General features: G+C 36.4%; 1 protein-coding gene across 13 annotated transcripts in view; it reads left to right on the top strand.

Moving 5' to 3' along the window:
* LOC105493237 (polypeptide N-acetylgalactosaminyltransferase 13) overlaps positions 1-25241 on the top strand; it is a 623722-nt gene that overhangs the window by 86925 nt on the left and 511556 nt on the right. The window contains exon 2 of one of the 13 annotated variants that reach the window (XM_071072788.1): positions 16816-16923. The exons of the other annotated variants lie outside the window; for them this stretch is intronic. Coding sequence (XP_070928889.1) covers positions 16878-16923 — 46 coding nt within the window. The 5' untranslated portion in view covers positions 16816-16877. The remainder of the gene's footprint in view (positions 1-16815; positions 16924-25241) is intronic. 13 annotated transcript variants of the gene reach the window in all.

A 25241-nucleotide genomic window follows, 5' to 3' on the forward strand; every position in this document is an offset into this window, starting at 1 on the left:
ATGTTACAGTCTGATTCAGCAAAACTTTGATAGGCTTTTCTACAAGTAACAAAAAGGTACAGTTTTGCTGATTTATGTCCTTAATGCTCCTTAAGTCTTAAATCTCAAAATGTGAAATTTAACAATGCAAGGCAAAAATAACTTTTCCTTGTACTTAAATTGTAATTAAACTGTTGTTCTCTTTGTTTATAAGACTTGTTGTTTTACTTAATTCAGGTTGTTAAAAAAATATAGACGTGGTGGCTAACAAAGAGCAGATATTTATTTCTTACAATTTTGTAGACTGGGGATTCCAAGATGAAGGTGCTAGCAGATGCAATTTCTGATAAGGGCCTGTTCCTTATAAACAGCTGTCTTCTCACTAACCTCACTAGGCAGAATAGTTGAGAAATCTCTCTGGGGCATATTTTGTAAGGGCACTAATCGCATTCGTGAAGGTTCCACCTTCATGACTTAATCACCCCCCAAAGGCCCTATCTCCTAATATCACTTTGAGGTTAGGATTTCAGTATATGAATTTTGCAGAGACACAAACATTCAGTACATTGTACTACTTTCAAGTTTTATATTAATACTATTTGTCTTGAATAAATGGAAAATAGACTTAAGGGTTTTAATTTCATTTTCAATTGTCACTTATTTCAGAATTTTACTTTAGGAATTTGTATCTTGTTTTCAAAATATTTTATTTGTAAGCAGATGATGCTATGCAAAATGTACCTAACTGAATTTTTCGTGTTTTAGATCTGCTAAAAACAGGCTTTTTTACTTATAAAAAGATCCTTCTGAACCTGTGCATGTCCATTATTAAAGCAAAGGTTTTGGAGTAGACAGTTTCTGAGATCACTTATATGTCTAAATTTTAAACAATTCATAAGGACCCAATATTAGCATACACTATTAGTTAATTTTTGAGATATTTTCATTCATTCCTTTATTCATCAATTAATTAATTATTTATTAAGTTCTTACTGTATGCAAATCCTGGGGATATAACTGAGGTCCCTGACATTTGGGACATAAGGGAACAAGGCTCACACCTGTCATGGAGCTTAAAGTCAAATATATAGTAAACATTTTTCTCTTTCTATATGTATTTTTGTGACTGTGTGTGTGTGTGTAATCATGTGACATATAATGATTTTTTGGTCAACAACTGACTACATATTTGATGGTGATCCCATAATATTTTAGTAATGATCACCGACATTGAGTTAGTGTTTTTCACATGATTTTTGGCCACATGTATGTCTTCTTTTGAGGAGTGTCTGTTCATGTCTTTTGCCCACTTTTTAGTGTTTTTTTTTCTTGTAAATTTGTTTTAAGTTCCTTATAGATGCAGGATATTAGACTTTTGTCAGATGCATAGAGTGCAAAAATTTTCTCCCATTCTGTAGGTTGTCTGTTTACTCTGTTGTTAGTTTCTTTTGCTGTGCAGAAGCTTTTTAGTTTAATTAGATCACATTTGTCAATTTTTGCTTTTGTTGCAATTGCTTTTGGTGTCTTCATCATGAAATCTTTGTCTGTGTCCATGTCCTGAATGGTATTGCCTAGGTTGTCTTCCAGGGTTATTATAGTTTTGGGTTTTACTATATTCAAGTCTTTAATCCATCTTGAGTTAATTTTCTATATAACGTAAGGAAGGTGTCCAGTTTCCATATTCTGCATATGGCTAGCCTGTTCTCCCAGCACCATTTATTGAATAGGGAATCCTTTCCCAATTGCCTATTTTGGTCAGGTTTGTCAAAGATAAGATAATTGTAGGTGTGCAGTCTTATTTCTGGGTTCTGTATTCTGTTCCATCGGTCTATATGTCTATTTTTGTACCAGTACCATGCTGTTTTGGTTACTGTAGCCCTGTAGTATAGTTTGGTGTCGAATAGCATGATGCCTCTAGCTTTGTTCTTTTTGCTTAGGATTGCTTTGGCTTTTGGGCTTTTTTTTGGCTTCATATGAATTTTAAAATAGTCTTTTCTCTTTCTGTGAAGAATGTTAATGGCAATTTAATGGGACTAGAAAAAAGCTCAACATCACTGATTATTAGATAATTGCAAATCAGAACCACAATGAGATTCCATCTCATGCCAATCAGAATGGCTACTATTAAAAAGTCAAAAAACAACATATGCTGGCAAGGTTGTGCATAAAAAGGAACACTTATTTCCTGTTGGTGGGAGTCTAAATTAGTTCAGCCATTGTGGAAGACAGTGTGGTGATTGATTCATCAGAGACCTAAAGACAGAACTACTATTCAACCCAGCAATCCCATTAGTGTATAATACCCTAAGGAATAAAAATTGTTCTATTATAAAGAGACATTCATGCATATGTTCATTGCAACACTATTCATATTAGCAAAGACATGGAATCAACCTAAATGCCCATCAATGATAGGCTAGATAAAGAAAATGTGGTACATATATACCATGGAATACTATGTAGCCATAAAAAAGAATGAGATCATGTCCTTTGCAGGGACATGCATGGAGCTGGAGGCAATTAGCCTTAGCAAACTAATACAGGAACAGAAAACCAAATAGCTCATGTTCTTATTTATAAGTGGGAGCTAAACAATAAGGACACATGGACATGTAGACAGGAACAACACACACTAGGGTTGAGGGCAGGAGGAGAGAGATCAGGAAAAATAACTAATGAGTAATGAGTATTAGGCCTAAAACCTGGGTGATGAACAAATGTGTACAACAAACCCACATGACACATGTTTACTGATGGAACAAACTGAACTTAAAATAAAAGTTAAACAAATTATAACATTTTACTGTACCTTTTCTATGTTTGGATATGTTTAGATACACAAAAACTTACAATCGTGTTATAATTTCTGATAGTATTGAACGTAGTAACATGTTAAACGTGTCTGTAGCCTGGGAGCAATAGGCTATACCATACAGCCTAAGTGTGCTGTAGGCTGTACTATTTAGTCTTGTGTAAGTACATTCTATGATGTTTGCACAATGATGACATCATCTAGTGATGCTCTTCTCAGAACACTTCCCCATCATTATGCAACGAATGACTGAATATATATTCAACTAAAAAGGTAAAATAAGTTAGAAATGATTACAAAACATAATTGATATTGGGATCGGGAAGAAGAGGACACTGGATCTAGAGTATTGGATAACATTTCCCAAGCCAGGCATGGTGGTGTGTGCCTGTAATCCCAGGTACTCAGAGAGCTGAGGTGGGAGGATTGCTTGAGTTCAGGAGTTTGAGTCCAGGCTGGGCAATATAGTGAGACTTCATCTCAAAAAAGTGAAAAAAAAATGAACCTTCACAAAGGCTGTAACATTAAAATTTAGGTTTACAGCATAAGAGTAGGAAATAACTAGTAAAAAGCAAAAAAATACTAAAATTCTAATGGAATGATAAAGATTCCAGAAAGCCCAGGATACTTCTAAAGGGGAAAAATACAGAGTGGGGATGTGACAAGTAACAACTCTTAAAATTTAGAGTAATTAAGGCTATATAATTGGAACAGAGAAACACAGGGGGAGACAAATTGTCCAAAGGAAGAGAATTAGCCCTCTGATGGCGAACCACATATGTACATATGTTTGGAACATTCTGTATATGACAGGAGAGGCGCTGCAGATCAATGGGGAAAAGAGAGGCTGTTCAATAAATGGAACTGAGAATAAAGTGGCAATCCATGTGGAAAGAGATGAAATTGGATGCCTAACTCATGTCATGAAGTTTGGATTTAGGACTTAAATGTCAAAAACAAAGCTAAAACTTTAGCAGAAAAATATTTAGACATCTATAAGACCTGGGAATAAAAAAATTCTTAAAACATAAAAAAATTACCACAAAATACTGAGAAATTTGACTATGTTAAACTTGAGAAAGTTAGTTCATTCAAATGTACCTTAAAGAAGGTAAAAAGAAAAGTTAAAAATCGTAGAATATATATAAAGAATGCAATTGACAAATTATTAAGTACATATAAGTAAATCGATTGTTATATATATCAAGTATATATAAAAATTTTCTATAACTAATAAGAAAAACCCAAATAATCCAATAGAAAAAGTAGGCAACAGAACTGAAGTGACACTTCATAGAAAATGAAACACATGTAGCAAATAAATTTGTGAAGAAATAATTAACATGAGCTTTACTTGGAAAAATGCAGATCAAGGCTACAGTGATATATCACTTGTATTTAGTCAGTTGGCAAACACTATAAATGGCTGATAATACCAATTGCTAAAGGTGATGTGTCTCTCCATTTTTATAATAACTTCAGAGAACAGTTGGGCATTATCTCTGAAATCTGAACATTCATATGTAACTCAGCACTTAAAGTCATATACCCAAGATAATCTATTTCACATAAACAAAATATCCATAGCACTACAATTCATAAAAATAAAGCCTGAAAATAACCCATAGATCTATTAATGGAAAAATTGATGAATAAATGTTGGTATATCAATACAAGGAAATCTTATATAGTAGTTTAGTAGTTAAAATGAATGCAGTTCATTTTGACTTCCATCAACACGATTGAATCTTCAACATATAATAGTTAATTATGTACAAAAACTACCTGTTGGGTACTGTGTTCACAGCCTGTATGACGGGATAATTTGTACCCCAAACCTGAGCATCACACGGTATATCCATGTAACAAACTTGCACATATACCCCAAATCTAAAATAAAATTATAAAAAAAGAAAAAAGTTACGTCCTTCAAAGATTATATACAGTATAATACTGCTTAAAACACTAAAAATAACTACAATTTTAAAAATGTAGAATTTAAGAATATAGAAAACTACAACAAAACTTTTCAAAAGCCAAACAATGCTAGTTATGAATATGGGAATTAGGATGTTGTCTGTCATGTGTGTGGGAGATTGGGGTATTAGATGGGGGTGAACATTTTGACTGAATGTAGGGTATTATTACAGTCCTAGATTTGATTTGGATATGGGTTTGATGTGTCTTTTTCATTATATGGATAACTAAATGAATGAGTAAGATACACTGAATGGATTAAAAGTGGGAAGCCACTGAATGGACTTAAAAATCAAAGCAAACAGGATACGAGTTGTGTCACAGAGGGACTGCTGTGGATACAATGTAGAAAATGGAATAGAGAAGAGCTATTCTTTCCAGGAGGTCTGGGTAGGAGTCTGTGGCATTATTCCATGTATTCTGTGTAGGAAAGGATGTCTGCTTAGAGCCAAATAGTGCACAGTGAGGTGTGAGAGGAGTAGGTAATACCAAGAGGCATTTCATATATGAGATTAAGAGAGCTGGATTGCGTGCTTGATTCTGGCAGGTGTAGGAGAGGGTAGTGTCAAGGTCAAGTCTCTGGATTTTTGCAGGAATTTGTTTGATCTAATTTCCTGAGAGAAGGAAGGATGTAGGAGATGATTTGAGGGTGGACATTGAGTTTATTTTGGACATGTTGCTCTGAAAGGAACTGTTCAGTAGGAAGTTGGCTACATTATTACACTCTAAATATCAAACTTGAAAAAACAGTCACTTTAATGGATATTTTTCTAAAATGGATTACATTCTCATCTCCTTTTTTAAAAGTGAGGTTTATGGGCTATAATGGAATCTTTGTTACAAAGTCAGTATTATCATTTTACACATCAATTATTGAATGATGCTGTAAAAAATACATGATTTCAGGGACTTTATGGGAACATGTAGACCGATTCCAATATTAGATACGGACCCATGAACACTATTTGTTTTTCTGTTTTTTAAAGGATTGCTCTTGGGTAACATAAGTACTTATTAGGGGATGATATTAACCCTTTCATGCCACTCTGATGCCACCTGGAATTAAAGTGCAGTAAAAATATTTCTGACTCCTAAATGGTATGGAATACTAAGTGCTGCTACTCTCAGTCTGGCAAAGTTAGAATAGGTATTTGAGATAATAGGTGTTTAAAAAGCCGGGTGATGCCACAGTGCACCTCAAACTCTTTGTGGAAATTTGAGGACGTGTGGTAGGTTTGCATGGACATTATGCAAGGTAGGTTTGCAAGGATCCATGCATAGTGGATCCTTGTCCTGGCTTCCCACTCATGGCCTATATTCTCAGGCAAGTAGGTTAGTCTCTCTGGGCCTCAGTAGTAATATGAAATGAATATGAGTCATGATTTTTAAAATCATGCCAGTCCGAAGTGAATGATTATATGTTTCTAGTTTTAAGAAAATAAGCCTATAGAAAACCAGCTATTTTATTATCTAGCTTTTGGTTCGTCTGTAGATAATATTTAGTTTGAGATGGGAAATGGTCATACAGAGAATACAAAATGGGAAAGGATCTGTTTAGAAACTCCAGAGGTTTCTTATCATCACAGAGGGCAAAAGTGATATGATGTTGTGATATCTATTAGAGTTATCTAGAGGGACAGAACTAATAGGATAGATGTATATATGAAGGGGATTTTCTTAAGGAGTATTTACTGATACAGTCACAAGGTGAAGTCCTACAACAGGCTGTCTGCAAGCTGAGGAGCAAGGAAGCCAGTCTGATTCCCTGAACCTCAAAAGTTGGAAAGTTGACAGTGCAGCCTTCAATCTGTGGTTGAAGTTCTAACAGCCTCTGGCAAACCACTGGTGTAAGTCCAAGAGTCCAAAAGCTGAAGAACTTGGAGTTCAATGTTCGAGGGCAGGGATCATCCAGCACAGAAGAAAGATGAAGGCCAGAAGACTTAGCCCATCTAGTCCTTCCTTGTTCCTCTGCCTGCTTTTATCCTAACCACGCTGGCAGCTGATTAGATTGTACCTACTCAGATTGAGGGTGGGTCTGCCTCTCCCAGTCCACTGACTCAAATGTTAATCTCCTTTGACCACACTGTCACAGATACACCTCACAGATACTTGCATCCTTCAATCCAATCAAGTTGACACTCAATATTATCTATCACATAATATTCTAGAAGGGAAGCAAAACTACCTTTCTTTGTCCTATTCTGAACTTTAAACATATGACATATGCATAGGAAATGAAATGAAATTTACTTGAAAAAAGGGAAAAATAGCAAAGCAAGAATTTCTGATTCTATAGAAAAAAGATACATACATTAGTCAATAATAATAACACAATAATAATTTTAAGTATTAACTGTTCTAAATTATTTAAAGTGCTACGTTAGTAAATTCTCACCAAAAATCTGTAAAGTTGGCATTATTATTATTATTATTATTTTACATGTGAGGAACTGAGACAAAGAGAGGGTAAAGAGATCTGCCAGAACTTTTACAACCAATGGAACGAGCTTTGGTTATTATAGTATAAGTTCACAAAATGATTCTGTCATCAGTAAATACCAGTTTGCATTGAAATTCAAGCACTGTGTTTTCATTTGGATACCAGTGTGGAGATACACATTCTGAAAACTCCATGTTTTGTCTTTACTCTCAGAGACACTCTACACCCTCCAGGTCTCCCTAGCCTGTAGGATGTGTAACTCTCAGCCAGGAAAATATTTACTAGTGATCATTCTGCTTGCAGATAATTAGTAAGACAGTTATCACCTTCTCTGGCATTTTAAGTTGCTCTTATTCACTTTTGTCCCTCAGACCTCCCCAATGCTGCTCTGAATTGGGGGAAATCAAGAAAATGAGTGGAATTGCTGACCAATGATTTCAGTTCAAAACCTCTACGTTTTTCTTGGTGCTGCCAGGGAGACTAAGGTTTCTTCTCATAAATCCAGGGAGACATATGGCCTTGCTCTCTTACATGTTTGGCAAAAGGCTGTTGTGTCAGCCTTTTCTTTTTTAGCTTTTTAAATTATCTCCTCCTTATAGCCATGCACTCATTTATTAAACAGCAAATGTTTGTTGATTTTGTCTGATTAATCTTTGGTGCTTTGGGGGAGAATTCCTGTGTTTACATAGGGGAAAACTAAACACTGGTGAATTAAAGCAATAAAACTAACAGCAAAGTTTTAAAATATATGGCTTCATCTTTTGCAAGATAGGTACAGGGTATGATTGATTAAAATGCATTGTCAATATTGGAATTGCCCTTAATAAATTATAATGACCACTGGAATGTTCAGATTATAATATTTATAATTATAAAACAGTGGAATATACCAACACAATTGATTTGGATTAAGGGCATATATGTCCTGGATAATTTTCAATCAGTTCTATATACAGTTTCTAAAAATTAATAGGCCTTATAAAATTTTGACCTCTGATATTTGCTTTGCTCTTTCATGCTCTTATCCACAATTCACTCTGACCCTTCTGCTCTTCTACACGGGCATAGTCAAGTCAGGAATAACAATTAATTTTAATCAATATCATAATTATTTAAATAAATATAGTTATTATAATAATTTATTATAATAAATAGCAAAAAATTATTAGGTTTACTGTGCTAGGTACTTTACAAGCATTATTTTGAGCAATTTTAGAAGCAGCATTAAAAGGAGGTACTATCATTATACCCATTTACAAATGAGAAACTGGGCTATGGAAAGGTTATTTAAATTCCCCAAGGTTACAAACCTCTAGTAAGAAAGAAGAAAGGACTCACAGCTGGTTTGTCAGATTTTGAGCCCATATGTTGAAACAGTAGACTGACTGTGTTGTGCCCCTGACCCAGGCATGCCTAGACTCCTTTTAGCCAAAGTAATCATAACATTTATATACTATGTATGAAGTATTTATACAAACAGGAGTATTTCTGGAGGACATAGAAAGAGATGGCCACTGACTTTGGGTAAAAAAACATCTTATTTAATAGAAAAGTGAAAAGTACCTTTTCCAGGCTCACCTAGCCTTATTTTAGACTAGCAATTTTGCATTTATTGAGTCTCTAGAGCACACTGATTAATTTAGACTGCAGTTTTTCTCAGCAGTGAATTGTGGGGTCAACCTAACAAGTCTCAGAAAAAAATAGTTAAAAATTGAAAGCAGTAGTGGAACACCAATTTTTCCCCAAAGCTTAATAAAAATATTTGATACCATTCATTCATTCAGTAGATGTACTAGAGGTATGATGCGTTCATAAATAATACATTACAAAACAGAAAATGGTACCTGCTCTAAGAGAAGCACCACATAAACTTGCATAAGAGTTAAGAGGCCTTGAAATATATGAGTTTTATGGACATGTGAAAATTGGGAGGGAAGAGATAGCAGAAGGAAGTGAAGTATCAGGAGAAGCAGGTGGTCTTTCCCAAAATATGGATATAAGAAATCAGAGAATTCGTTGATAGAAGCAGAATCAGTCATAAAAGAGTTTCTAGATTTTAGGTTGAACATCAGGAGAAGGATTTTAAAGGAATGAATACTAGGGAAAGGAATCTTAACCTTGTTCTTTAGGAACAGGGATCATTGATGGTTTCTCTTAAAAAAGTGTGGATTTGATGCAGGACCGGCAAGCCCCAGAGTGGGTCTTAGCCTGTAAAGGTTCTCAGTTTTGCCCAGGAAAGAATTCAAGGGCAAGCCAGAGGTGGAAGAAAACAGTTTTATTGAACGGTGTTACAGCTCTGGTGGGGTTACAGCTCTGTGACTGCCAAGGAGTGCTTGCCCACCTCCACTCTCATCTGGCCGAGAACATCCAGCTGACTACAATTCCCCTGACTTGAAGTCCTCTGGCTCTGGGGGCCCTACCAAGGGACACGATGGACCCGAAGCTGGCAGTGTACTACCCTAGCATTGGTACAGGACAAAATAACAGCTTGGCCATTGACACTGCCTTCAGCACACCCTGAAAAAAAAAGTGGGATACAAAACAAAACCCAAAATCCATAGGCTGAAGGGAATGGAGTTGGGCAAGCACCTGACAATCTCAAAACACTTCTAAGCAAAAACCAAAAGCCAAAATGAGGTTACACGTTGAAGAACACCAATAGCATAGAATTAAGCTATGTTGGGAGAAAACACTGTTCCCACAGACCTCTAAGACAAAACACTTTAGCATTAGGCCACAACAGCAGTCATAATCAGAGGAGAAAAACTCAAAGGAGCTGACAGAAAAGCCAACGGAGAGTGCTACATGAATCTGAGAAGCTCTCAAAAGAAGTAGATCACAGGATTGAAAATAAAAGTTTCTGGTAATTTAGCAAATTAATACCTTAAGAAAATTTGGTTCAGATATAGAGACTATTTTCTAAAAAGCCTGTTATACACAATTTCATTTTAATACATCCATATATTCTCCTTTACAAACTTTTCAAAACTTATGCAGATCATCTATAACATGCTAGAATGTTCTGACTTGTTCTATGCTGCCTATTTCTTAAATAACCAGTCATTTTACTCTGGGGCAAGAATTTACTATACAAGATCCCTTCTCTTACAAAATTACTCTTTCTTTATATCCTTCCTTGCAAAATAATAATAAATCCTCTATTCATGATGTTCTTTACATCTCTCTTTTTTACTCACGGGTTCCCTCATATTTTGAACCTCCTTTTTAATAACTACCAAATTAGACAAAATTATTTTTCCCAATGAAGAATACATTTCTTTGGCACATTTTATGTAAACCTAGCAAGGAAGAAATCCTAAACTGCCCACCAGACACTGGCATTCTACAGATAAGAATTATTCTATAATTTTAAGACTTTAAACCACATAATAAACTCACTATTTAAGCATCTATTCCATTCTTTCACTTTTAACAGTTTTGTGTAGACTATCTCCAAGAACCAAGTTGTTATGCAAATCTGGTCACCATTTAAAGCCACTTTAACCGTTCCAAAACCTATTAACATCAGTTATTTACCAAGGTAAAAATCTTAATGTCAAATTTCAGAAGACATAACATTATTTTCAAACTAATAAATTTTGACTAGTCTTATTTAATTTATGAAGATTATTTATAAACCAATTTGATAGCATGCTAGACAAAACACATATCACAATACATGTTTATATGCCTAAACAAACACACTAGATAAAGTTACCTACACAAGACAACTGGATTCAAGTTATTTACAAAATTGGGAACATCTACTTGGCCAAATTTTGTTTGCCCCAATAGGTATGAAAACAGGAAGAGGCAGGGAAGGGGATCCGATAGCATCAAATAAGAAAGGGAGGTAGCGAACAGCACTGCTTGAGGGGAGACCCTGAGCTACCAAAGAGCGCAGCCAGCAGTGGAGTCACTGAAGAAAAGTGTTCAGGCAGCTGCTTGTCTGCCACTGTGGGAAGCCATCTGCAGGGACAACGGTCCAAGACTCCCAGTAAACTTACTTGAACAAGGCAGTTTGTTGGGGCTAGTGGAAGAAGGTTAGCTCTAGAATTGATGGAGGGCTTTTTTTTCTCTCTCTTACCAGGGACATTTAGGACATGCTTATTGCCAAGGGCCCTCTTGCTTATAGTAGGTACACTGATTCTGGCCCAGGAGCTGGCAAGTTAGGGGCTCTTGTCTGGGCATCTGATCCCAGATGCCAATTTCATAACATTTTCTCATGATAGGTAACCCTTAGGGGGCAGGGGACTTAGGCAACTGTTAACAATTGTACTTTTTGGCTATTTCTTTTTTTTTTTTTTCTATTGCCCTGAGATAGTTCTCTAACTGTGTCATAATTGACTGACTTAACCGTATACTTTTTCCTTTACTTTTTTCCCACAGCAGAGCAAGTAGGTAACACTATTTGTAAGTCATGATGAGTTAAATCAAAGAACGTGGTCAACTTAACAAACTCCTCTATACACTTTTCTGGATTTTCCGCAAACTTTCCACCTTTCTCTTCATATAAAGTCAAATTAGACATAGAAAATGGCACTTGTATTCTAAGTATTCCCTCACTTCTATTAGGTACCTCCTGCAATGGACACAGATTTGACTTTAGGAGCTGGTGTGGGGCTGACTCCTGATGGTACTGGTTGGGCTTACTTTCTAGGGCAGCAAGGGGTATAGGCTGAGGCTAGCTGGATAAGGATGAGGTGTGCCTGATGTCCTAGGGGTACAGTCCTTCATTAGAGAACTGGTGGTACCCCCCAACCCACTCAGAGTTGGTGGACTGAGGAGACCCTGGGGAAGGAGTAGGCCTCCTAGGGGAAGCAGCTGGGAGGGGATCCTTTAGGCATGGATTTCTGGTGCCTGGAAGTAACATGAGCCAGTAAAGGTCCGTAACAGCCTATACATAAGGGACCTCTTCCCATTTTCTTTCTGTTTTAGGAAAGAAGTCTAATTGTAAAGTATCATTATAACATATAGAACCATGTTTAGGTCAAATGTGTTGGCTTGTCAATTTGCGTTGAACGCAAATATTATTGCCATACTAAATGAGTTTCTTCTTCTTTTAGCTGAATTTGAATTTGCTCCATTGGCCTAAAATATACCCCAGTGGTGGGTCCTCTGGGATGCTTGCTGTTGTACCCATGTCTAGTAAGGATCTCTACAGAGGGTTTTGGTTAGCCTAAGTTTAGTAAATGCCAAGTTGCTTTTTCCCTTTTACATTCCCACTTTTCATAGGTAGCAAGGTGTTACAAATTAGATTACAAGCTACAAAAAGGCAGTGGGATGTTGAACTTAAATTCTAGAGAGAGGGTTACACAGAAAGGGAGGATAAACAAATGGCTGTGGAAGAGAGAAAGGAAAAGGTAAACAACATTGCCCAAGGGGAGACCTCAGAGGCCCTGAATTGCAGGAGATTCTATCCAATAGTGGAGACACCAAAACCAAAAATATTTGGATAGCCTCTTGTCTACTGCTGTAAGTGGCTGTCCATCAGGCCAGGGGCCTAGGAACTCCCAGTTCCTTTGACCAAGAGAGGCTTGAGCAATTCACTTGTTAGACAGCACACAGGAAGGGACTTGCAGCTGGCTGTTAGGAAAATAATACTTCTAACTCTAGGGCAGAAAAAGGCAAGACCAATATTCCCCTAGGGGGAGGGGCTATAACCAACCATACTAGAGAGAATGTCAGTGCTGAAAATCCCAGAGCATCTCGGGGGTGGCCAAAAATACTAATGCTGAAAACCCAGAGTTACTGAGTGTCAGCCAACGAGGGTCCCCTCACCAAATGCTGAAAACGTTGGGACAGCCAGGGGGCAGCCAACGGTGAACCCAAGACCAAGCTGGGGTCACAGAACAGTGTGACTCTGGCATCCCAGAGTCAACACAACAGGGAACCTCTAACAACCAAGTATCCTGCCTTAATTGTCCACTCAAAATTAACAGAAAGTTTAAAGCAAATTTAAGACTGCACATGAAACACACATTTTAAGGCATAAATCATTGAAGAAAATAAAACAAATGGTGGAGCAATAAAAAAGGATGAGTTTGTGTCCTTTGTAGGGACATGAATGCAGCTGGAAACCATCATTCTCAGCAAACTATCGCAAGAACAGAAAACCAAACACTGCATGTTCTCACTCATAGGTGGGAACTGAACAATGAGATCACTTGGACTCAGGAAGGGGAACATCACACACCGGGGCCTATTATAGGGAGGGGGGAGGAGGAGGGATGGCATTGAGAGTTATACCTGATGTAAATGACTGATGATTTGATGGGTGCAGCACACCAACATGGCACAAGTATACATATGTAACAAACCTGCATGTTATGCACATGTACCCTAGAACTTAAAGTATAATAAAAATAAAAATAATAATAATAATAATAATAATAATAATAATAATAAATGGAGTTAGAAGACAAAGGACTTGGAGAAGGGGTGACAAGGATGTGTTTCAAGGCACCAAAACTGTGAGGAACTGACAGTTTAGCCAAAGGCTTTTATTCCCTAGCTTTACCAAATACTATTAAAGGAAGGGCAGAGGGGATACCACCCATTCAGCAGAAATGGCACAGACTGTGGGACTTGATGAAGAGCTCTCCAGGATACCACAGCTTGGGGGAGTTCAGCAGGGCTGCCTCAGGTGGAGAGGCCTGCACCAGTTTGGTAACCTGCCCATTACTAGTCAGAGAGGCAGGCTCCACAGAAGCCAGAGGGCACTATGGCTGCCCCCCACCAATGGGCTTGGGTGCTGAGGTGGGAGAGGCCTGTACAGGCAGGTAACTGACAGGGCTGCCTGTCAGAGATTTGGGCCCCACACAAAGCAGACAGCATCACAGCCATCTCACCAGTGGGCTCAACTGCCACAGTGGGAGGGGCCTGCATGGCCAGTAACCCTCTAAGTTTCTGGTCAGAGAGGCAAGTGTCACATGAGGCAGCACACTATGGCTGCTTGTTCATCTGATCAGCTCCGCTGCCTGCCAGGGAAAATAATGGCTCTGGAAAGAGCCTTTGGTAGTGACAGAGCTCAAGCGTTACAACTCTGTTTTCCTGCCTCTCCGATCTTCAGTCTTCTGATGACTTTTTGCCACCACTGGCTCTGCTGATCACTGTTCCCTTAATCCTGCCAATTGCTGCTTCGCTGATTGCTGACTGCTGCCTCATTAATCACCCATTACCATCTTCTGTCGTTGCCCCATGTTGGGTGCCAAGCTGATGCAAGGCAGGAAAGCCTCAAAGTTGAGCTTAATACATGAGGATTCTTGACTTTGCCCAGGAAAGAATTCAAGGGCAAGCCAGAGGTAGAAGGAAACAGCTTTATTGAACAGGCAGTGTTACAGCTCTGGTGGTGCTGCAGTTCTGTGACTGCTCCTGCAGAGCAGGCCCATCCCATAGGCAGAGAGTAGCAGTCAGGGCAGTTTTACAGTCACATTTATACCCATTTTTAATTGCATGCAGATTAAGAGATTAAGGGGCAGTTTATTCAGGGAAGGGGTAGTAATCATTGGGTCATTGCCATGGAAAGGGTCAGCAACTCTGAGGGTATCACCATGTCAATGGTAAATTGACATTGGTAGTGGTGGGAATGTCTGAGTGAAAGCTGCTTTTTCCCTGGCTTGTTTTAGCTAGTCCTCAATCTGGTCTGGTGTCCAAGGCCTGCCTCTGTAGTTGAGTCTTACCTCCTATCTCAGATTGATTATTTGCTGATGTTTATAATACAATAGCACTAAAACATTTTAGTATTTATTTAAATAAAAATTCATACTGAAGTTTATTTCATTAATTAAAACCACTCAAATTGATAACTAAATGGAATACTGTCATTTAAAATTTTTACTTTACAAATTAATTGGTGAGAGAAATAAAGATTTTCATTCTGTAAAATTGAGTTTAGATATTATTTTTAAAGGTAACTACTCAAGTCCAAATTCAGCAAAATGTATACATCAATATGTTTAGTTTTGTATATCAATTATACCTCAATAAAGTATAAAAAAGTAACTACTCAAAAATCTTTACTCATGTAGTATAAGGTGAGACAACTTATCCAAGAAACATTACTTGAATACTGATTGTGACAGAGCCTGGAGATAGTAAGAGAAAGAATACATATTCTTGTTTTCATGTTTAGCAGGGAAGAAAGGAATTCGGAATTAAGTGAATGAAATGTCAACACATCAGTGCTGTGCTATTAGGAGAGAGAGACTATATGAAATTAAGACCAAAAAATCTATAGGATGCTATCTGTCCATTGAAGGCAATGTCTAATATTGTGTTTTTTTGTGATATTGAACAACATATTCTATGCAAATACTTAATAAGTTAATACAGCAATGTAAATATCAGGCAGATATTTTCATTCATGTTTATATAAGGCAAATGTATTAGTGTGAAGGGAGGTACTACATAATAATAAATGTAACAGTCTGTCAAGAGGACAGAACAATTATAGACATGTATATACAACAGCCTTTATATAAAATTAGGAATAAAAGAATTACAATGAAAAAATTAGCAGACCCAACTTCGTAGTTGAGTATTTAGCAAAATGCTTTCAAAAATTAATAGATAATCTTGAACAAATGGAAATAAAAGCTATAGAAAACAAAATTTACAAGCTTGAAGATCAAATTTTCAATTCCACAAATACTTGAATTGATTGATTAGAGAGTGGGTAGCAAAACCGTTTACCAAATTGTCCACCAATAAAATGAGAATGGACAAATTTTATCTCTATTCAGTAGAAATTATTTTAATTAAAGGACTATGTTGTACAGAGACAACTGGCTATAATAAAATTTTGTCCACTTCTATCTTTATCACCTAAAACAGTGCCTGGCTTATAGTGGGTGCTCACTTAACAACTGCTGATTGAATAAGGAATGCATGATAAGTTTGGTACTCTGTTTTCATGATCATAGAGTAGCCAGTTTATGTATGTAATTAAGAAACTTGACGTAACTTCAAATAGACTTAAAAAATTGTTTACCTTACACACAACCCAAACGTAGAATATTTTCTTGTGTCTCTTCTTGGTGCATATAATTTGATTTGTAGCCCAAATTGGGCAAATTTATAGCCTGGAGACGATATTTTTTCCTTCAGAACCTGCCTTATGTTACATTGTATATACTTTCACTGTCTCCATGATATACAGAGGTTTTCATAAGATCACTGCATATTGACATTGCAGGAGTCAGTAAGTCAAGAGAGTAAAGTGAGTTCTAGATGGAATAGATGTATCATGTGGAGTATGTGGAATGAATCAGTACGTAGAGGACTCAGCAGGAGCACTCACGAAAATAAGATTGAGGAACTTGGAAAAAGATGGAGATAGGTGGTATATTTGACTTATGTGTAAAAAGCAGCTAATAAATGGAGACAATAGCAAATAATAAAGTAATAATGGAAAGTTTTAAGAGTGAAAAATTCAATCAAAAAGGATAACTACTGAGAGTAAGGTGATTACATTATAGGGCAGAACTCATGGTTTATTAGCCAATAAGTAAAACTCCATGTAAGTATAGCTTTGGGAATAAAGAACTTATTTCCAAAATCAACTTTATTATGGTATATTATAAAAAGCTCCATTTTACTTTTACAGTTTGACGAGTTTGGACAAATGCATCCCAGTTTTAATCTCACAATCATGACTCCCCCTGCACAATGTCCCTCATACCTCTAGGCAACCCATTCCTCCACTCGAGGCCTGGTAACCACTGATCTGGTTTTTGTGATTATTGATTACTTTTGTCTATTCTAGCAAATCTGAAAAATTGAATTGTACTACTCAGCATAAGTGTTTTGAGATTGATCATATTATTGGGTGTATCAGTGGTTCTATTGCATAAAAATATTCTGTGGTATGGTTTCTTTGTTTCATGCTGCTATAACAGAACACGTGGGACTGGGTAATTATTAAAGAATAGAAATTTATTTGTTATACTTTTGGAGGCTTAGAAAGCCAAGATCAAGGCACAAGCAGGATTGTTCTCTGGTTCCAAGTTGGTGCTTTGTTGCTTTGTTCCCCAAAGAGGAGGAGCATTGTTGTCTTTATGTGCCACAATAAATCCTTTTAGTAGTGGCATTAATTCTATTAATTAGGACAGAGGTCTCTCTACATAAACACCTAAAAGTCTTCACCTCCCTATACCTCCATACTGGAGGTCAAGTTTCCAACATATGGATTTTGGGGAAACATTTAGACCATACCATATGGATGGAGTACAATTATCTTTATTTTTGCGCTGGCTGGTGGACATTTAGGTCGTTTCCATCTTTTCATTATTATGAATAAAGCTGCTACATTCATACACAAGTCTTTGTGTGGACATATGTTTTCACAACTCTTGGGAAAATACCAAAGGATAGAAGTGCTGAGTCATATGCCAAGTGTATGTTTAATTTTGTGAGATACTGCCAGTCTGTTTTCCCAAGTTGTTAGACTATTTTCTATTCCCATCGGCAATGTAGGAAATATCTAGTTACTTAACATCCTTGCCAACACATCATAGCCAGAATTTTAAATTTTAGCCATTTTACTGAGTTAATTGTGGTATCTCATTGTGACTTTAACTTGGATTTCCTGATAACTATTGATACTGAGCATCAATTTCTCTCTTTCTGTCTCTCTCTCTCTCTGTTTCTCTGTGTGTGTGTGGGGTGTGTGTGTGTGTGTGTGTGTGTGTGTGTGTGTGTGGCCAGACTTGTTTTATGAACTATCTGTTCAATCTTTTGTTCATTTTTTAAACTGGATTGCCTGTGGCTTGCCTTTTTACTTTTCTAAATGGGGTCTATGAAAGAGCAGACATTTTTAACTCTGATGAAATCTAATGTATTTTTATGCTTTATTGTTCTAGCTAAGAAATGTTTTCCTATGCCAAGGCCATTCTTTCTGGAAGATTTATGGTTTTAGATTTTAAGATTTGATTTAATTTTGGTGTAGAGGGTGAGGAGAGTCAAAGTTCCTTTTTTTCCCCAAAAGAAACCCTCCATTCATTCAAAAATATACATCCCTTGAAGATAAGAAAGGCATGAGTTTTAGAAATAAGAAAAGCATTTTTTGCTGGGTCCCAGTGACTCACGCCTGTAATCCTGGCACTTTGGGAGGCCAAAGCAAGGGGATTGCTTGAGCTCAGGAGTTTGAGAGCAGCCTGGACAACATGGCAAAAACCCATCTCTACAAAAAATACAAAAATTAGTCAGCCATGGTGGCGCGTGCCTGTAATCCCAGATACTTGGGAGCCTGAGGCACAGGAATCACTTGAACCTGGGAAGTGGAGGTTGCAGTGAGCCAAGATCATGCCACTGCACTCCTGCCTGGGCTACAGACCAAGACTCTGTCTCAAAGCAAAAAAAGGAACAGCATTTTCATATATTTCTCAGTACTCTCTTATACATTTTTCTATTGCTAATATGGATAATTTAGTTATGAATACTGAGGTTTATTTTTAAAAATTCATTATGTATTATATGTAATGACATAAAATTCATTAGATAACTTGAAAAATATGTAATTGTTACAGACTGAATCTTCTCTAGATATTTCATTGAAGGATAATGAAAAATATATTTTGTTGAATTTCTTTAAAAAATAGTACTATTTATTTTTCCTAATAAAATTAGTAAATATTCATTGTAAAAAAATTAAAATATAAATAAAAATAAAGGAGGAAATTAAATTTGAATTCCACCTAGATATTGCCCTCACAGTAAAATGAAATTTAGTTTTTAAATTAATATATTATGGGCATTTTTTCTTTTGTAAGGTATTCTTTAAAATATAGTTTTAATGGTCATATAATATTTTATCATATGTCTGTATGGTAGTATTCATAACTATTTGTCATGAATTTTCATGTAGATTGCACCCAACTTTTTACCACTAAATGATGTTATTATAAATATTTTTATGAAGTTATCTTTGAAAATGTGACTCATTTTTTATGTAATGGAAAGTATGTTTCACTATTTTTATGGATACATAACAGTTTTACATGTTTATGAGGTACATGTGATATTTTGATACAAGTATACAACGTGTAGTGATGAAATCAGGGTAATGGAGATATGTATCACCTCAAGCATTTATGATTTCTTTGTTTTAGGACCATCCCAATTTTCTTTTCTAGTTAATTTTAAATTTATAATAAATTATTGCTAACTATAGTTGTCCTATTGTGCTATCAAACACTACTCCTTCTATCAAAAGTGTATTTTTGTATTCATTAACCAATTATTCTTTTCTACCCCTACCACATTACCCTTTCCAGCTTCTGATAACCATCATTCTACTCTCTATCTTCATGGAATCAATTTTTTTTAAACTCCCAAATGTGAGTGAGAAAATTTAATACTTGTTTTTCTGTGCCTGGCTTGTTTTATTTAACAGACTCTCCTCCTGTCAGAGGAGAATCTGCGAAGGGACAAATGACAAATTCTACCATTTGTGATTATATGTATAGAACAGGAGGGTCTTGGTTTTTGGTTGTTTCATAAATCCTTTCTTTTCTTCTTAATGTTTTTTATGGATATGTAATTTTATTTGGTAGAAAGTTTTTTTTTTCTTGCTATTTGTTTTTTGTGTATCTATTTTATGTGATGCTTTGTAGTTACCATAAGACTTATAGATAATATCTTATAATCAATGATTTTAAAGCAATGACAACTTTACTTTGGTCACAATGAAAAGGAAAAAATAAGCAAAAAGAAAACTAAAAAACGCTACACTTTCATTCCATCCCCCCAACTTTAAGACTTCTGTTATCTCTACTTATATATTTTATATTATCGATCTCATAACAAATTGTTGTTGTTACTATTTTTGATAGGTTGGTTTTTAGTTTTCCTACTACATATATGAGTGGTTCACAGTCTGGAGTTACAGTTTCAGGGTATTCTGTATTTTTTTGTGAACTTACTTTTGCCAGTGAGTTTTATATCTTGGTATCATATTGTATTGCCCATTAGTGTTCTTTTGTTTCAGATTGAAGAACTTATTTTAACTTTTTTTTTTTTTTTTTTTTTCTGACATGGAGTCTTGCTCTGTCACCCAGGCTGGAGTGCAGTGGTGTGATCTTGACTCATTGCAAGCTCCGCCTCCTGGGTTCACGCCATTCTCCTGCCTCAACCTCCTGAGTAGTTGGGACTACAGGTGCCCACCACCATGCCCCGCTAATTTTTTTTTTTTTTTGTATTTTTAGTAGAGACAGGGTTTCACCATGTTAGCCAGGATGGTCTCCATCTCCTGACCTCGTGATCCGCCCATCTCAGCCTCCCAAAGTGTTGGGATTACAGGCATGAGCCACCGTGCCCAGCCACATGTCTTGTAAGAAATGTTGATGTTGAAATTCCTCAGCTTTTGTTTGTCTGGGAAAGTCTTCATTTCTCCTAACTTTTCTGGAAACAATACTCGATATTCTAGGTTGGATTTTTTTTTTTTTTTTTTACTTTAGCATGTTGAATATGTCATCCCATTCCTTCCTGGCTTATACGGTTTATACTGAGAAGTCTGCTCCTAGATGTATCAGAGTTTCTTAATATGCTATTTGCTTTTTTTGTTGCTGTTATTGGGATTCTTTTTATCCTTGACCTTTGAGAATTTAAATGTTTTATGCTTTAAGGTAATCTTACTTGTTTTGAATCTTCTTGGTGTTCTTTGATGTTCTTCTACCTGGTTATTCACGTTTTTTCCAGGTTTGGGAAGGTCTCTGTTGTCATTTCTTTGAATAAACTTTCTACCTTGATCCCTTTCTCTGTATCCTCTTTAATCAATAACTCTTAGATTATCCCTTTTGAGGCTATTATCTACATCTGGTGGGATTACTTCATTCTTTTTTTTTCACCCCGACTGTGTATTTTCATACAGTCTATCTTCAGGTTTACTAATTCTTTATTCTGCTTGATCAATTCTGCTTTTGAGAGACTCCGAGGCATTTTTCAGTTTGTCACTTGAATTCTTCATCTCTAGAATTTTTGCTTGATTTAAAAAAATTATTTCAATCACTTTGTTAAATTTCTTGAGAAGAGAGGATTCTGAATTCCTTCTCTGTGTTATCTTGAAATTTATTGAACTTCCTAAGGACAGGTAGTTTGAATTTTCTATCTGACAGGTCACATATCTTTGCCACTCAAGGATTGGTCACTGGTGCCTTATTTAGTTAATTTGGTGAGGCTATGTTTTCCTAATGTCCTTGATGCTTGTAGATGTTTGTTGATATCTGGGCATTGAATAGTTAGGTATTTATCAGTCTGAGCATATTTGTGCTCATCCTTCTTTAGAAGGCTTTCCAGGAATTCAAAGGGGATCGAGTGTTTTTACTTAAACTTGTCGTCCCTGCAGCTGTTTTAGCGGTAGGTGGCCCCCACAAGCACAGGAACATTGTGGCTCTTCACTTAATTACATACACCGTCTTGGTGGATTTGGGGAAGACAGAGTATTCCATGTGTTCCCAGGAAAAGCCTCTTGTTTTCTCCCCTGTCTTTTCCCCAAGCAAAAGGAGATTTTCTCCATGTGGCACTGCCTGGAGTTGAGGGAGGGGTGATGTGGGTACTCCCATGGCTATCACAGCTGGTATCATGAGGAGTCACACCTGAAACCCCTGCCTTCCAGAGCAGGACACTAGTGGTGCTCACCCATGGAACACATCTACTCCTGTCTCTCTGCCACGGATATTTTTGTCAAGGCCCAAGGCCACTTTAGGCAGCAGATGGTGATTCCTGCTGAGACTCGGTCCAACCTGTCAGTGCAGTGGATTCCCTTCTGGCCCCTGATGGGTCTAGAAATGCCCTTTAGGAGCAAAGGTCTGGAATTGGGCACTTCAGAAATCTTCCTGATGCTTTGCTTTGCTGTGAGTGAGCCAGTATCCACGTTGCAAGACAAAGTCCTCTGTACTATCTCCCCTCCTGACCCAAGCCGAAAGAGTCTCTCCCAGTGCTGCACTGCCTACTATTAGGACGGATATGACACAGGCACTCACTTGGCCACCACAGCTGGTGTTGCTCTGGGCCGTACCCCAAGTCCACTACCTCTGAGACCAGCCTAGCACCAGAGTTGGACCAAGGACTGCAGTTACTGTGGTCTGTATGCCACTCAAAGTTATTTGGAGCCCTAGACCATTTTAGTCAGTCACTGATAGAGCTGACTAGAATTTAGTTTCCTCCCACTGGGGCAGAGGATACCTCTCAGTCCCAGTGGTGGTCTAAGTGCTCCCTCTGTGAGCACCAGCAGAATTTTTCCCTGTGTTGTGCTTTACTGTGACAGAGTGGCCCTGACCTTCAATGCAAAGTCCCACACTTTCTTCGCTGTCCCTTCTCCAAGCACCCGGATTCTTTCTCCAGGCTATGCCTCCTGGGGTTAGAAGAGGGGTGTTGTAGGCAATGCAAAACTGTTCTTCCTATCCCCTCAATGCCTCTTTGTTACTACGCTGAACTCAGGTATGTGGTCCTTACCTGCTTATCTGATTTTTATGAATGTGCTTCCTTGCATAGATAGTTGTTGAATTTGATGTTCCTGTGGGCAACAATCTCTAGAGGGTTATTTTGGTCATTTTGTTCCACCTTCCTCTGAAAAGTAGTTTCTGATTATATTCTTAGACTGGATTATTGGTATTGGATTAAATTTTTAAAGACATGAATATTCTCTTAATTCTCTTGATAGAAACTTTCACTGCTTTAAATAGCCTTGTTTGTAATAGTTTAAAACAATAATTTGTTTTAATAGTTTAAAAACAAGGCTATTGATCTTCTTATCTCATCATCAGTATAGGTGTATACATATCTTACCACAATATTTACAATTTCGTTTAAACACATTTGTGAGCTAAGTTAGTTTATAATCACAAATTCTTTGAGTTTTTCTGTGTTCAGTTTTTTTCACATTGAATAATTTGATCTGTATATATTTTGATTTAGAGTAATAATGAGGATGTATTTTAATTTTTTGATAATGATTCACTTGTAACATATATTGGATTGTCTTTGCTCTCATTACTTATTAGTAATGTTAAAATTAACTTGTAGAAAATCTTTATATATATGCCAGGGTCTGTATACTTCAAAGTCTAATCCAGATATAATCTCACTTCCTCCACTTTCTGAGAATTAAAGAGGTAAAACTAAAAAAATGCATTAGGCATCACAAAGGCCTCTAGAGAAAAATATTAATATACAAACCCCATAATTTACCTGAAGTTAATAGTTTAAAAACAAATCTAATTCCTTTAATTAGAAAAACTTAAATTTTTTTTAAATTAAAAATTACCTAAATAAAATATGTGATTTCCTTTTTAGAACACTTATTCTCCTTTTAGGTTACAATAACACATGATATCTATTTAAACATTTTTTTTTCAATGTAGAAAAATAGAAGAAGTATATAAAAGAACTTATAAGCCCAATATATATATATAGATTGTTACAATTATAATCTTGGTTTATTTTTTATATTTATAATAGAGATCTTGCTTTATTTCATTTTTACATTCTGCTTTTATTGTCTGAATTTATATTTTGGACATTTTCTTACAGTATTAAATCTTTCTTAAATCACAGTTTTACTGACTGTACATTATTCCACCTATCATAATTTGCTTAAACATTTTCCTCTGGATTTTCCAAGGGGTGATAAAAATTTAAAAATCTTTCTTTACTAGTTCCTCATTCATAATTATAATTATTTTCTGCCACATAGTATGGTTCCATGTGTTTTCCTTTTCTTCTTTAATCTGTGTGTTATAATTTATTTCATTATTATTTTACTTATTTGGGGCATGCCCAATCCTACTTACTATTTATTATTCAAGATGTGAGCGGGATCTGAAAAGATAGATTACTGAAGGTGAGAGATTGTTCTTAAGGAAATTGGCACTCTTGTTGAATTTGAAGGTTTATGTGCATTATAAACATATTCACCATTATTAGAGCTACCACTTATTAGGTGTTTACTACGTACCATGCCATGAATTCAAAGCACACGTGCTATACCACTTAGTTTTCAAACATCACTATGGAGAAGTTCAGAGAGAATTATCTTGACAAAATTTTCTGTACTCATGGTCTTTGAATTCAGTTCATCGTTTCTTTCATAAAGATACTACAGTCAGCTTCTTTTTCACCATGACTTCACCAGAAATGCTTTTATTAAGACCACTTATTGTTTTCATATTGCTAAGTCCAGTGATTCTCAACCTTTATTTTACTTGACTATCAATAACATCTGAAACAGTTCATCATCCTTTCCTCCTTGTATTGCTTTTGTTACTTGTCTTAGAGGCTGTCACACCCTCCTGGTTTTCTGCCTCACTGATGACTCCTTCACAATATCCTTTGCAGGTTCCCTGTCTTCACTTTACCTCCTAAAGTTGAGATAGGCCAAGAAGCAGAATTAGATTTACCTGTTGTTTTTCTGTACTTATTCCTTTAGTGATCTCTTTGAATATATTGTTCATTTATATTCCTTATCATAAATTTATCACTTCAAACTTTCCATAGCCATTAGACACTTGTGACTAAGGCTTACTTGATATATCTTTTTGGATTCTAAGAAACATCTAAACTTACCATATCCAAAACTGAATTTCTCATCTTTCATCAAAAGCTTCTCTCTTTGTCATCTTTTCTATGTCGATTTTTAGCAGTTTCATCACTCCAGCTGCTTCAATTCCAAATTTCAGATATTCTCAACTTTTCCTTTTCTCTCCCATTTCACATTAGCACATCCTGTTTGCATTATTATATGCAAACTTTCTTTAAAGTATATTTAGAATTCAAACTTAAGTCAGATCATGCCATTCCTCTGTTCCAACCTTTCTGCTAGCTCCCCAGTACTCAGAGTAGAAACAAAAGTTCTTATAATGGCTTCCTCAAGTTCTGTGCCTTGAGCACTGGAGTCACATTGACTTTAGGTCTTGGTATTCTCCCCTTATTCATTCTGTTCCAGTCACATTGGCTTTCTTGCTATTCTTGTAATATGGCAGGTATCTTTCTTCCTCAGGACCTTTGTCTTGCTAACTCTTCTGTGTGTAATGTTCT

This window comes from Macaca nemestrina, chromosome 11, assembly GCF_043159975.1.
Source record: "Macaca nemestrina isolate mMacNem1 chromosome 11, mMacNem.hap1, whole genome shotgun sequence".
In the NCBI taxonomy this organism is placed as follows: domain Eukaryota; kingdom Metazoa; phylum Chordata; class Mammalia; order Primates; family Cercopithecidae; genus Macaca; species Macaca nemestrina.